The sequence below is a fragment of the Ascaphus truei genome, chromosome 18 (assembly GCF_040206685.1).
Source record: "Ascaphus truei isolate aAscTru1 chromosome 18, aAscTru1.hap1, whole genome shotgun sequence".
Lineage (NCBI taxonomy): Eukaryota > Metazoa > Chordata > Amphibia > Anura > Ascaphidae > Ascaphus > Ascaphus truei.
The window spans coordinates 18,529,713-18,542,432 of NC_134500.1; the positions used below are offsets into that span (position 1 = coordinate 18,529,713).

Sequence of the window (12,720 nt, forward strand, 5' to 3'; positions counted from 1 at the left end):
CTGTTACAGTCGTCACAAAAGGATGGTTTCTTTCTGGCCATGTGAGATTTCTCCTTTAAATATAGCTCGGTAAACTTGTAATAGTTTGGATAGCTTACTGCCATGTTATAATTTCTACATTCCACGTTAAATGACAGGGCTTCTGCATTAATATAGTGCCACAAATTCATTCATTGGTCCCCCCAAAAAAGAAAGGTCAAGTGAACTTCTTTTCCATGGTAACATTGTTACCAGAAGAAAGCTCGAATGGCCTCTCATTGTCTGTGTACAGCTGGGAAATACTCTCGTATTTCAATGTGTTGCTGACCATCCTGCTCGTGAGATGTTGAACTAACATCAAACTTCAACATACAGTAGATATACCTATATCAGATCGCAATAGTTTTATTTATTTCGTCCAGTTGCTGTTTCCACTATATTGCTGACAGGTTAGTAATACATTGCTGAAATGCACTGCAATATTGAGAAGTGGATTCAGCCTCTGTAAAATCAGACAAGCAGGACACGTCTCGAGATGGCCAAATACACTTCTCTATACTCAACATAATAGTAAAACATTGGGAAACATTCACATTATTAGACAAACTAAAGGTTAGAAGGGATACATTTAATAGCTAACCAGTGGTTAAAAGTGCAAGCTTTTAGGAACACAAAGGTTCCATGTTCAGGATGATGGTAAAAAATAGCCCTGAAAGCTTGACCCTCTTCAAGCCATTAAAAGGCATCAATCACTGCTACCCTACTTTTGTCTGTCTATTCTACGGGCTGACGTGGTACCGTCCTCTCTTATTGAATTAAAGCATCCATCTCTGGAATCTGGACGGTAACTATTTCAACGTGCGTTTTATTCCCCCCCCCCTTACCCCCTTCCCTCCCCCACAATTAGATTTCAGCTGTTGAGTTCCATCAATTAGACTGCTCAGCATGTTACAACTTCTAGACAGAGAGGTTTATAATCTAACTAGATAATCCTGAATATATGGAGGATAATTTAATCTCTGTCTAGACTGAGATTAGGGTGGATAAAACCAAGGCACAAAAAGAGGGGTAAATTAGAAATTTACCAAGACAGATAGATGGATGGATGGTTGCAATAGGGTGTGTGATAGATTCCATCAAACCTTATCCATTCAGTAATTAAAAGCTGTCAACGCTTATTTTTCCTGTAGCTGCAGGTTCTGTGTTTTAACCAATAAAAAAAAAGGAAGAGATTGTATGTCTGGGGTCAGGGCATGATTTCACGTTGAAAACAACTGAAGAAGAAACAACTGATACTATAAGAAACGCAGAAACGACGGCTATTCCATAACTGGAATATAGACTAGCTTCATCCTTCCATCCACACTGGTATCATGTAAACCAAACCTGGCTCTGTTTCACCATTTCTCAGTGGTAACTTGCGACAACGGATGAAAAATACTTCTTCATACTTCGCATGGTTTAATGATAGTCTCCTCCCTGTCGACTGTTTTACCCCAATTTTTTAGTTTGTAATCCTTTCAATATAGTCTGTACATTTTTGGTTTGGCAAAAAAAATGCCACGGAGAGCCAATTTCAAATGACCATATCAGATTCACAATGGTGATATGCATCCAGTGCGACTGAACAAACTATTCTATGCTTCCGTTGTAACATGACGTGAGAAATGCAATCTCCTCGGTTACCGTGTCGCTCTACAGGTTTGCCCAAATTTGAGTAAACTCGAGGTTCCAAAGAAGAACACGTTTTGTTCTAAGGGTTGAAAAAAAATGTCACTTGTTCAATTGTGGAACCAAGTGCTGGAAACCCTTGTGCAGCAGAACCGCGATGGTGGAGAGTGGCAATCACCCCTCTGCTCCCCACAATGCCTTGCATACACTCCACAAGGCACGGAGGCATGAGACTTGCTAAAGCAGCATGGCAATTCACAGTTGTAACACGAATGGTCTCTCTACATATGCAAGTCTTTGTAAATGTTTGCTTCTTCCCTTGCTGCGAGACCCCCTCCAAAAAACAAATCACTGCTCCGATTGGTCCCAGTACAGAATATGCCCCCTTTAAAATGGTCATACTGTAAATGGTTTACTAGCTGATTATATGCATGCTTCTAGGAAGTAAGTTTACAATAGAACACCTTCGCTATTCTATTCCTGAGGACACGGCAAAGCCGTGTGTAACTTGGCATTGAGGAGGTTAGGGAACACCTCTGTATGCAGGCTTAGGCTAAGGCCCGCTCCCTCCGTCAGTGCGCCAGCACTGCAGACAGGCGGGGCGGAGAGGGAGGGGGCGTGGTTTAAGCGGGGGGCGTGGTTTAAGCGGCTCCCCCCCCCCCTCCACGGGCTCGGGCTGCAGCAGGGAGCTGCTGCGGGCTGCCCTAGGTGTGTGATCGGCTGGGCTTGTACAGACAGCACTGGGAGAGGGACACTGTATCCGGCTGCAGCAGGAGACTAACTCACACACTGACACTCATGCACACACACACACAGGCGCACACACACACACACACACACACACACACACACACACACAGACAGACAGACGCACAGACGCGCACTCACGCTGCTTTCCCTCCACACTCTCCTCCCTGCTCCCCGAAGCCTCCCCTCCTCTCGAAGCATCCTCTCCTCATTGGCTCACAGCCACACCACGTGACGCGTCGACGCTAGGAATTACAATTCTCTTGAACCCCCTAGCGGCTGACGCGTCACAGCGTGTAGTGAGCTGTGCCGTGAGGGGGGACCGGGACCGGCTCGGGAGGATTCCCCTGCTGATGGGGAAAGCTCGTGTAGCCGCCCGCGCTGCCTGACGCAGCGGGTCCCAGGCCTTAGGCTGCGCTTATAGTGCCGGCGACAGCGATGCAACGTCCCTTCAAAACAAATGTATTGAAGCCGTCGCATGAGCTTATAGTAAGTGCGACGCGACTGATTGGTCGCTGGAAGTCACGTCAATTTTTCCAGCGACCGCAGCGTGGCGTCACCGTCGCGTCGCTGTCACTAAAAGAGCAGCCTTAGAAAATGCATCCCAGATCAACAAAATCAGAAATTTGTCCTTACAGAATAATAACCCTTTCTTTATCTTGTTTTAGGTTGTGGTATGTTTTATGGGGCAAACATGAAATTTCAACAAACCTTGGAGAACACAAGTGTGTCTTCATAAAGGCCAAATTTTGTTTGGATAAATCCACCCCAATGGAACTTCAATGAGGCTTATTCATGTGTAAAAGGAATTAGAGGTGCTGTTGAGATTGAACAGAGCCCTGGGGTCTTTACCAGGCCAGAAGAAAAAACTCTGTGAGGGAGAAGGTTTAATAAAGACTATTCATAACTTCCTAGAGAGAAGCAATCTATTTTCTACATATATTTAGCACAAAAGACTGGACTGGTATAAATTTAAGTTGGTCTTTATAAACCTTCCCATTCAAATTCTCTGATGTTTTCCAGTATGTCTAAAATTGCAACCAGGTGTGGTCTTTCTCCAAGGGAAGCCTCTAAGGCCGAGTCCCCTGTGCCGCTGACCGCACTCATGCTTGGAGAGTGCTGACGTCACCAACTCTCCAAACACGAGCGACGGGTGATCGCGCTATTTTGCAAGCGCGCACGGGGGGCGTTGCAGGCAAACTGAGCGCGGTTCAAAGTGAGATTTTTTTGTTTACGCAAGCGCCAAGTTAGTGTGTGCCCGCGCGCTCCGCGTGAGCGGGGACATAAAAATTGAAATAGCCAGAAGCAACCTCGCCAAGCACCGCGCGGTCAGCACGCTCAGCAGCACAGGGGACTCAGCCTAAGTCTAAGGACTAACAATACAACTAGGGACAAAAACAGATTAGTGCAGAGGTTCTCAACACCAGTCCTCAAGACTCCCCAACAGGTTAGGTTTAATACTGTTCCTGCTTCAGCACAGGTGACAATCAGTGGCTTAGTCAAAAACTGAGCCACATGTGCTGAAGCTGGGACATCCTTAAAATCTGACATGGGGGAGCTTGAGGACTGGGGTTGAGAACCCCTGGTTTAGTGTTTTTTGGAAAGGTTCATACCATATATGTTTGCAGTCTGTCAAAGATTCCAACTTTTCTATTTGAAATAGGTAAGTTATATTATGGGGAAGACATTTTATAAATCCTGATCATGGGTCATTTGAAACAAGGCACAGTCTCCACCGATGTAATTTAATTTGAAAAAGCTGCGTGTTCAACATTGAAACACGTCGTCGTCTTCATGCCTCTGTTATTATATACCTGAGTATTTATTCATGTGTGTTCGCCAACGATAAAAAGCAAATCTGCTACACATTTTTTGTTCCAAAAAAATGCTTTCTAGTAATGAGGCTTCACTCGGTCCCATAACCTCTCTCAACATAGGATTTCTTTATCAAATCGGTGGTATTTAAAGTTAGACTGAAATAATACTTAATATTTTTTTGAAACACTTCAACCAAATGTGACATCTCAAAATCGTGCATCAAGTAATAATTTTGAGAAATGCTCTACCTTACACAGCAAATAAATACCAGACTGCAAGCCTACCTTTCCCCATTATATATTAACATATGTAACCCCCTTGTTGGGCTTACTATTTGGTAGGTAAGAGGTTAAATTTGTTGGTTGTTGCCATATGCAATGACCTTTAAGCAAATGTTGCAACTAGTGCAACTGACAATCAGGCTCCGCCCACCTTCCAGAAAGTACTCACTGTCTCCCAGAGTGGGCGTAAGTTAGAGGGCCTACTGCACCTCCCATGGAACCATCGATGATCTATTATGTCACCATGGCCTATAAATATTGGGGATGGGGGTTTAAGGCCTTAGACCCCAGGAGGATCCTGAAGTAACATCTTGAAAAAAGAGGACGGGGGTCTCATTTTGTGTGTAACTGGTGTAAGTGTATGGAGTCATCTTTTGTCATTTTCTAGATCAGGGAAAGTGCCCCTCTTAGTGGTAGGGCCACTATCAAGAGAGCAGACCATTTCTGTACCAGTGATACTGGGGGTGGGGACAGTGCGTGTGTATCCCCAGCTGGGGATCCCTTAATAGTGACTCCCCAGTGGCATGTACTACATTGGATTTGCCAGTTCAGAACTTCCATGTCAAGGCACTGCAGGCACCATGTATAGACTTGAAGGGCACCATGCAGGATGATGGGGAACGGGAACCCTGAAAGGAAGCACCCCAAAAACGTAGTCTCTAGGATTCTGTGCCATCTTCTGGTATTTAGGAGAGAGAAGGTGTGTTCTGCCCACTGAGGAGGTACATTGGAAGATGACTAAGCCATGTGGACCTTCCTGGACCAATGTATCGGATCCAGAGACGTATCTAGGGGTGTGTGTGTGTGTGTGTGTGTGTGTGTGTGTGTGTGTGTGTGTGTGTGTGTGTGTGTGTGTGTGTGTGTGTGTGTGTGTGTGTGTGTGTGTGTGTGTATATATATATATAAAAACTGTCCTGTCTGAAGTGAATAAAGCTTGTCCTGTTTGTATATAAGTCTCTGGCGCCCTTTCATCATCACTACAATCTACCTCAAGGCTTACACTGCAGCTAGGGATTCTGGGAAATGACATGCAAATGAGCACACAGTGTGTCACTCATTACTTCCTGTCCAATTCAACATGGACCCCTGTAAGCTTATGCCTTCCGTATTAAATAAGTGCATAGCCAGTAAAACCTACTCAGACGGTTTTTATAAACGTTGGGCCTCATCAGTGCGAGGGTGGTTGCTGGCTATGCAACGTGAAGCTGGTATGTGGGTATAACCAGACATTTAAAAAGCAATAGTGGGTGAAAAAAGTGACAAACTCTCCACCGTACAGTGTACCGTAAATACAAATACCACCTGTGGTGCAATTGCATGTCTCAGAGAGGTCTGCAGCCAGGGGTTCTGGGTAATGACATGCAAATGAGCATAGAAATGCATATGCAGATAAGTTTGATAAAGGCTCATATGTACGACTGAATCTTCATAGGCGCCGAGCTACATTAATTCACTTAACGTGACGTTAACACCAACAGTGCATCTTCAAAGGACAACAACATAACGTTGTGTTTTCTCTTGTGAAAGGTATAGTGTTTACTATAATGGCGGTTAGTGATGACACGAAAATGCTATGCAAATGATGCATTACCATAAAATTGCATATTCACTAAAGACATAAAGCAGCAGTTCAAGCAATATCCTACATGTGTTTTTCCTTTTTTTTTTTAATAAATCAGTTCTGTACTATGAGAAAATACTTGTAGCATTTAAACATTTTTTTAAAATAATGTTTTAAAGACATTTTTAATGTTTCTAATGTAGGAAGCATTTCCAAAGAGACAGCCCCTTCCCCTTCTGATAGGCTCTGACTCTTGAGCCCCGCCCTCTCTCTTGAGCCCCACCCTCTCTCTAGCAGTGCACCAATTGTATTTAGTAACTGCCCAGTCAATCATATTCTAGGAACTACATTGCCCAAAATGCTGTGCAAGAACTGAATTAAATAACCCTGTGCAAGCGATAGATTACAGGAGAACGGATCCATCTGCAGCTTAGCTAATCACTTGTCAGTGTGCAGATTGTATTCATGCACATATTGAATGGGGGGGAAAAAATATATATATTTTTTAGAAACGGCAGCTTGAACTGTAGCTTTAAGTTTAAGGTGGGGACTTACCATTACGTTAGCCAAGTTATATCTAAACTTGTTGTTGCTCACATTCAGCCTCTGAAATACGTTGTTTTTGTTGCCGTGTCTGCAACGCCCCAATTAAACAATTTAAATAACAGCATTAATTTTGCTCTCCACGTCAGAAAAAGTCCTATTTCGGCGTCCGGGTAGGAGTAAATGATGCAACGTCACAACACAATGACAATGTTACGCCTGTGCTAATGAGATGTAGTACGGGGCCGCTGTTATAATTAGACACCATGTTAAGTCAGGGAACAGAGCGTCTGTTCCTGTTTTAGGGAACATCACGTTATAAGCCCGGACTTAACAGAGCTTTTGTGGATCTGGGCCACAGTCGGGTTTTCCAGTTAAAGAACATTCTTCGGTGCCAAACAATGTCTTCATTCAAAATGACCTTGAAAGTGATGCCTTTAAAAGTGTTTGTTCATTTATTTTAATTTTTATTTCGATGGCCACAAAGTCTGCAGTTGTATATTCACATGGCATGCTTTCTGTTTATTCATACTCGCTCCACACCACTAGGCATCATCCAGCTGTTTTCCATGCCGACTACAAAGGGCTTCATCAGCTTAATTGCCTTATCCTTTTAAAAGGCTAAAGATGTCACTAATAGGGGCTTAGCAGCCATATTAATTTACGTTTTGGTCTTATTTATTTTTAAAAGGCATAAAATTCACAGATTAGTAAACAGTTAGCTGGAAAATAACCAAAGTAAATCATCTTCCACTCCTAATCTAAAAAGAAAACCTTTAAAAAAAATAAAAATGCTGTATGCAGAGGCAACAACACAACACCTTCAAGCATCAATACAACATTTACAAAGGTTTATATAGTTTTAGCCTGGGAGACCAAATTGTTCCTTTTAATCACCGATATCTCTCTCATATCTATATCTATATTTTTCAAAACGTTGTATGTCTGTCCCAAAGGCCAATCTGATAAAGCCATTCTGATTGGTCAGTTTGGCTGTCACTCACCCTCTGGCCCCCCGCACGCCTCACTGGTCACACTCACCCACGCTGGCTGCTCCTCGGTGCCGCCGCCGCCTAACCTCTCCTCACATCCCTCCCACACCCACAGCAAACCCCAGCCTCTGCACCGTGGGGCCAGCGGCGCCCGCTACTCGGCGCCACAGCCTCACCTCAAACGCCTCCTCCACCACCTCACTTCTCGACACGCCGCCTCCCGCCGAGGAACCGACACCGCCGCCTCTCACACGTTGCCAGGTACCTCATCATCCCCCCGCACGCGGCCGGGCAGCCGTAACCGCCGCCGCCTCTCACAAGTTGCCAGGTACAACCGCGGCCGAGGTGGCGCCAGCAGCTATCACCACCCCACGAACAACACCCCCCCCCCCCCGCGGCGGCGCCAGCAGCTATCACCACCCCACGAACAACCCCTCCACCCCCCCCGCGGCCGAGGTGGCGCCAGCAGGTATCGGACAAGCGGCCAGGCCGGGAAGCCGGGAGCGCGAGCAGGTATCAACAACCACCCCCCACCCCCCTTCGCGACAGGGCAGAGGAAAAAGCAGAGGGGGGGGGGAGGGGGCACACACACACACACAACAACAACAAACTGACTCGAACTGCAACACGAACTGCCTGTATGCAAAACACACACACTCTCTGACACACAAACACAGACTGACAACACACACACTGACTGACGCGCACACACAAACACACACTGACGCGCGCACACACACCCTCTGACTGACGCGCGCACACACCCCCTCTGACTGACGCGCGCACACACACCCTCTGACTGACGCACACACACACACCCTCTGACTGACGCACACACACACACACACACACACACACACACACAGAGTGACGCACACACACACACACAGTGATGCACACACACTGAGTGACGCGCACACACACACACAGAGTGACGCGCACACACACACAGAGTGACGCGCGCACACACACAGAGTGACGCACACACACACAGACTGGCGCACACACACACCCACAGACTGGCGCACACACACACCCACTGACTGACGCACACACACACTGACTGACGCACACACACCCACTGACTGACGCACACACACACCCACTGACTGACTGACGCACACACACACACTGCATGAAGCTGTAAAGGCGGGGGGAACAGAGCTGGAAAGGGGTCGGGGAACCGGACCGGTAAATGGGGGGGAGGGACCAGACCTGTAAAGGGGGGGGGAGCTGGATTGATGGGAATGGGGGACAGAGATCGGGTAGACAAGGAAGAGAGAGAGAGAGAGAGAGAGAGAGAGAGAGAGAGAGAGAGAGAGAGAGAGAGAGAGAGAGAGAGAGAGAGAGAGAGAGAGAGAGAGAGAGAGAGAGAGAGAGAAGACAGGGAAAGAGAGAGAGGGTGGGGGGAGAGAGAGGAGAGCAGGAACATTACATCCCGGGCAACGCCGGGTCTCTCAGCTAGTAAGTATATATAGGTATAGGCAGTGGTTGACAAATTACCAAAAAATCTACTCGCCACACAAAAAAATCTACTCGCCACCTAGTACTAAACGTGTGCTGCTTGGGCCAATATTTACTCGCCCGGGGCTTAAATCCACTCGCCCGGGGCGAGCAAATGTATAGGTTTGTCGAACACTGGGTATAGGTATACAATGCAAAGTGCTGGGAATTTGAGAAACTCGTCTAAGGCCATGTTAATATCTGACCACATGAAGATGTTGAAGGCGAACAAAACATGTCTCCTTTATCCAGGAGCTCCACTTTGAGTGTTGCTGTCCACTCCCAGGAGACCTGTACACACAGTGACATCATACGTCCTCTGCAGACACTGCAGCATGTGCCTATTAACATGCATACAATAGTTTCTGCTTCCCAGATTATTGCTCGGTGAAGCAAACCAGTATCATCAAACAAAGACCTCAGCTGCAGCTCATGTCTCTTTATTTTACATCTATTTGGTCTCTGCATAGTTATATTTCTTGTCTATGCTGTCTGCATGCATCTAGCGGTTGAGGGCATGAGGGGCTGCATGCAATGCAGCACTAACATGGTTACGTGCCAGATTGCCTTTACAGGAAATAACGCTGAAGCCACTGCAGATCACATTAGGAAAGTCGCCTTGCAAGATGAATATGATTAGGCCTCGTTCCAACCTGCAGTGTGAGATCATGCTTTAATGCTACATCAAAACCACATTGCTGAAAGGCTACCTGAAAGGTACATGGTTGCGCTACATGTAATGCAGATACTTCAACCGCAGTGCTCAATGACACGCCAGAATATTAATACTACGGGTTGAAACATTGTAAAATCTCACCTGTAAGAGGTATGCAACAAAGGGACCTCTATAGCTTACCCACTGTGGATCTACAGATGTTAGAAACATCTCATTTACTTAATGTGTGGTTTAAACCTATCCCAACCGATGAGACCCAAAAGGCCAAAACAACTGTCTTTGAGTAGGGTTACTGGCTATAAACTTCTTTAACCCATGCTGTGCTGAAAAGCTGTGTGATACGGCAGGCATAAGCTTATAGGGGTCCATGTTAAAAATTGACAAGAAGCAAAAAGGTGCTGTGCTCATTTGCATGTGATTACGCAGAATCCCTAGCTGCAGTGTTCTCCAGGGCCAAGATGTCTACTGTTAAGACGCTATTCTGCATATAAAGTGCAAGAGCTATCTTACACTGCTCTATAACACAGCTGCTTTTGCAACCCGTGCATCACAAGAGTAATAAGAAATCCACAGCATGAGCCTACAAAAGTCAGACAGTCAACTCTCCTCCCCTTTCCAGCTGAAAATAAAACCAAGCACCATCTTCTGGAAAATTATTCAATAACAAAAAAATAAGCTAATCCCTAATATCGCATAGTAATGAATAAGATGTTCATATGTGTGTACTATTCTGCATCTCTGGACTACATGATGGAAATATGCAGATATGTATAGTGGGGTTGGATTGTTGATGATTAAAGGATAGCCTTATACCAGGGGCGGCCAACTTCAGCCCTCAAGGGCCACCAACAGGTCGGGTTTTAAGGATATCCCTGCTTCAGCACAGGTGGCTCAGTCGGCATACTCTCCGGCCAATGGGCGGCAGGAGCAGAAGAATAGAATAAGGCCATTGGATCCTGAGGATGGCAACAGGAGTGTGGCGATACACTGGCAGGGAGGAGTGAGCTGTCCCGAGGAGCCCCGTAGACAAGACAGCGAGGTGGCAGAGCCTAAAAGATCAGCATTATGGCAAGAGAGGGAGAGAACCTGTGCTTCAAGTTGAGTTATAAAGCCAGAAAGCAGCTGGGCGATCGCTCCTACTAACACCTCAGTACCCTTTCGAAGTGTCCTGGGAGCGACACCCATTGTAAAGTACAGTACACTGCAAGGTTTATTATTATTATACTGTATGTATATTGCCTTTAGTGTTGTCTGGCGTCTCCTGACATTGAAGGCCACTGCATGGGATTCCTGCGTCCCCCACCTATAAAGTACTATTATTTATAAGCTACGTGTCCCGCCACATTGTCTGACTCCAGTCTGGTTCTTTGCAGGCAACATATTCTCTCTGATGTACAGGGGAGGTGGACTCAAGCCCTCGTCCTAGTATATACATATTAATACATATAATGAAATAGAGGGATTATGTATATTTTACAGGGGTGGACAAAAATATTAAATAGTAAAGAACCAGCATTTTGTTTGGGAGAGAGGGGGGGGGGTGTTACGACTCCCCCCCACTCCCGTTGGCTGCACTGTGTCACTGTAAGTATGCCCGTGTACATCTATGACACACAGACACAGACACACACACACACACACACACACACACTAGACTCTCTCTACCGCACACACATCCAGACACGGTCTCACCCAGACACTGTGACACACACACACACCTCCCACTGCCCCCAGTAGGGCTCCCACCACGATTAGTCCCGCCTGCAGATCCTACTCTCCGCTCACATCATTGAGCTGCGTGGCGGTGACATGACCTGTCAATTACCACCGCACCCAGTGATGTCGATCGGGAGTGCTACTGCCGGTGCAGAGGTGATTGACAGGTCAGTCATCACTGTGCAGAGCACAGGCGCCAGTGGGGACATTGTAGGTGTCCGGGGATCCTTCCATCCCTGTGAACACTTTCTTTTTCATTAGACCCAGATGTCTTCCCAGTGCCGTCTCACACGTTATGTGCGTATTAACATAAAAGATTTAAGCGTTTGTTACATATGACCAACAGAATGCATTGAGAAATACAGTCTATGCACGTGAGCGCTTAGGTGAATGAGCCTGGTACATTGGCCTTAAACAGAATAACTGTCTGTGACAATAGTGAACAAACGATACAGCTTTACTCACCAAAATGCAGTCCACTTTTGACTGTATGGATTTACTGTGGGAAGAAAAGAAGAAAACCATTAAGATTATTGCTGTAAATACTTCAGGGATTAGTTTAATGCGTTACTACTACACCAGAATGAGCTTTATAACTGACCATGTAAATTCATCTTTTGTAGATTCGCCAACAAAACTTATCAGGGCTCCTTCAAAGCCGTTAAAAAAAATAAAAAAAAAAGCAATAACTAAAACATCATAAAACTAAGGAAATGAAAAAGCATCTTACAAAGATTCTGCGTGGCTTTTTTTTTTGTATATTTAATTTCTCCTTAGAAATCCTAAAATACACATTTGACAAATATACAGCAACACCCTTCATTACATTTTGAATAATCAAAGGGTTTAAATAAGTTATTAATTATAGATGTGATAGGGCTATCGGCTTACAAACATCACAAAGATACAAGATCTGATAACTACAGATGTTTTTGGTGTCTTTAGAATTTACTTAGCGAGACTGTTCAATCAGCAGATACAAAAAGTTGCCAATAGATTACTGCAGTCTAAATGATCCAACTTGATTCCTATATGAATTCCCAATTGCTACCCAGAACCTTTGGTAAAATGTGTTCAATTCAATGTATAGTAAATCTGTTCAAAGCAGCCAAACACTTAGGTCATCATACTTTTTTTTTTTTTCATTACAAAGCTTGTAGCTAGACTTAAATCTGTCCAGATTCTCGAATGACTTCACTTTGTAGGAAGATAGGGGGGAAAGGTATGATCCGC

The 12,720-nt window shown here is 45.3% G+C and overlaps 1 protein-coding gene across 3 annotated transcripts in view; it reads right to left on the reverse strand.

The window, feature by feature from the left end:
* Positions 1–12,720, reverse strand: part of RFX7 (regulatory factor X7) — a 97,558-nt gene that overhangs the window by 32,138 nt on the left and 52,700 nt on the right. For all 3 annotated transcript variants that reach the window (XM_075575750.1, XM_075575751.1, XM_075575752.1), the window contains exon 2: positions 11,953–11,986. In XM_075575750.1, the coding sequence (XP_075431865.1) occupies positions 11,953–11,986 (34 nt within the window). The remainder of the gene's footprint in view (positions 1–11,952; positions 11,987–12,720) is intronic.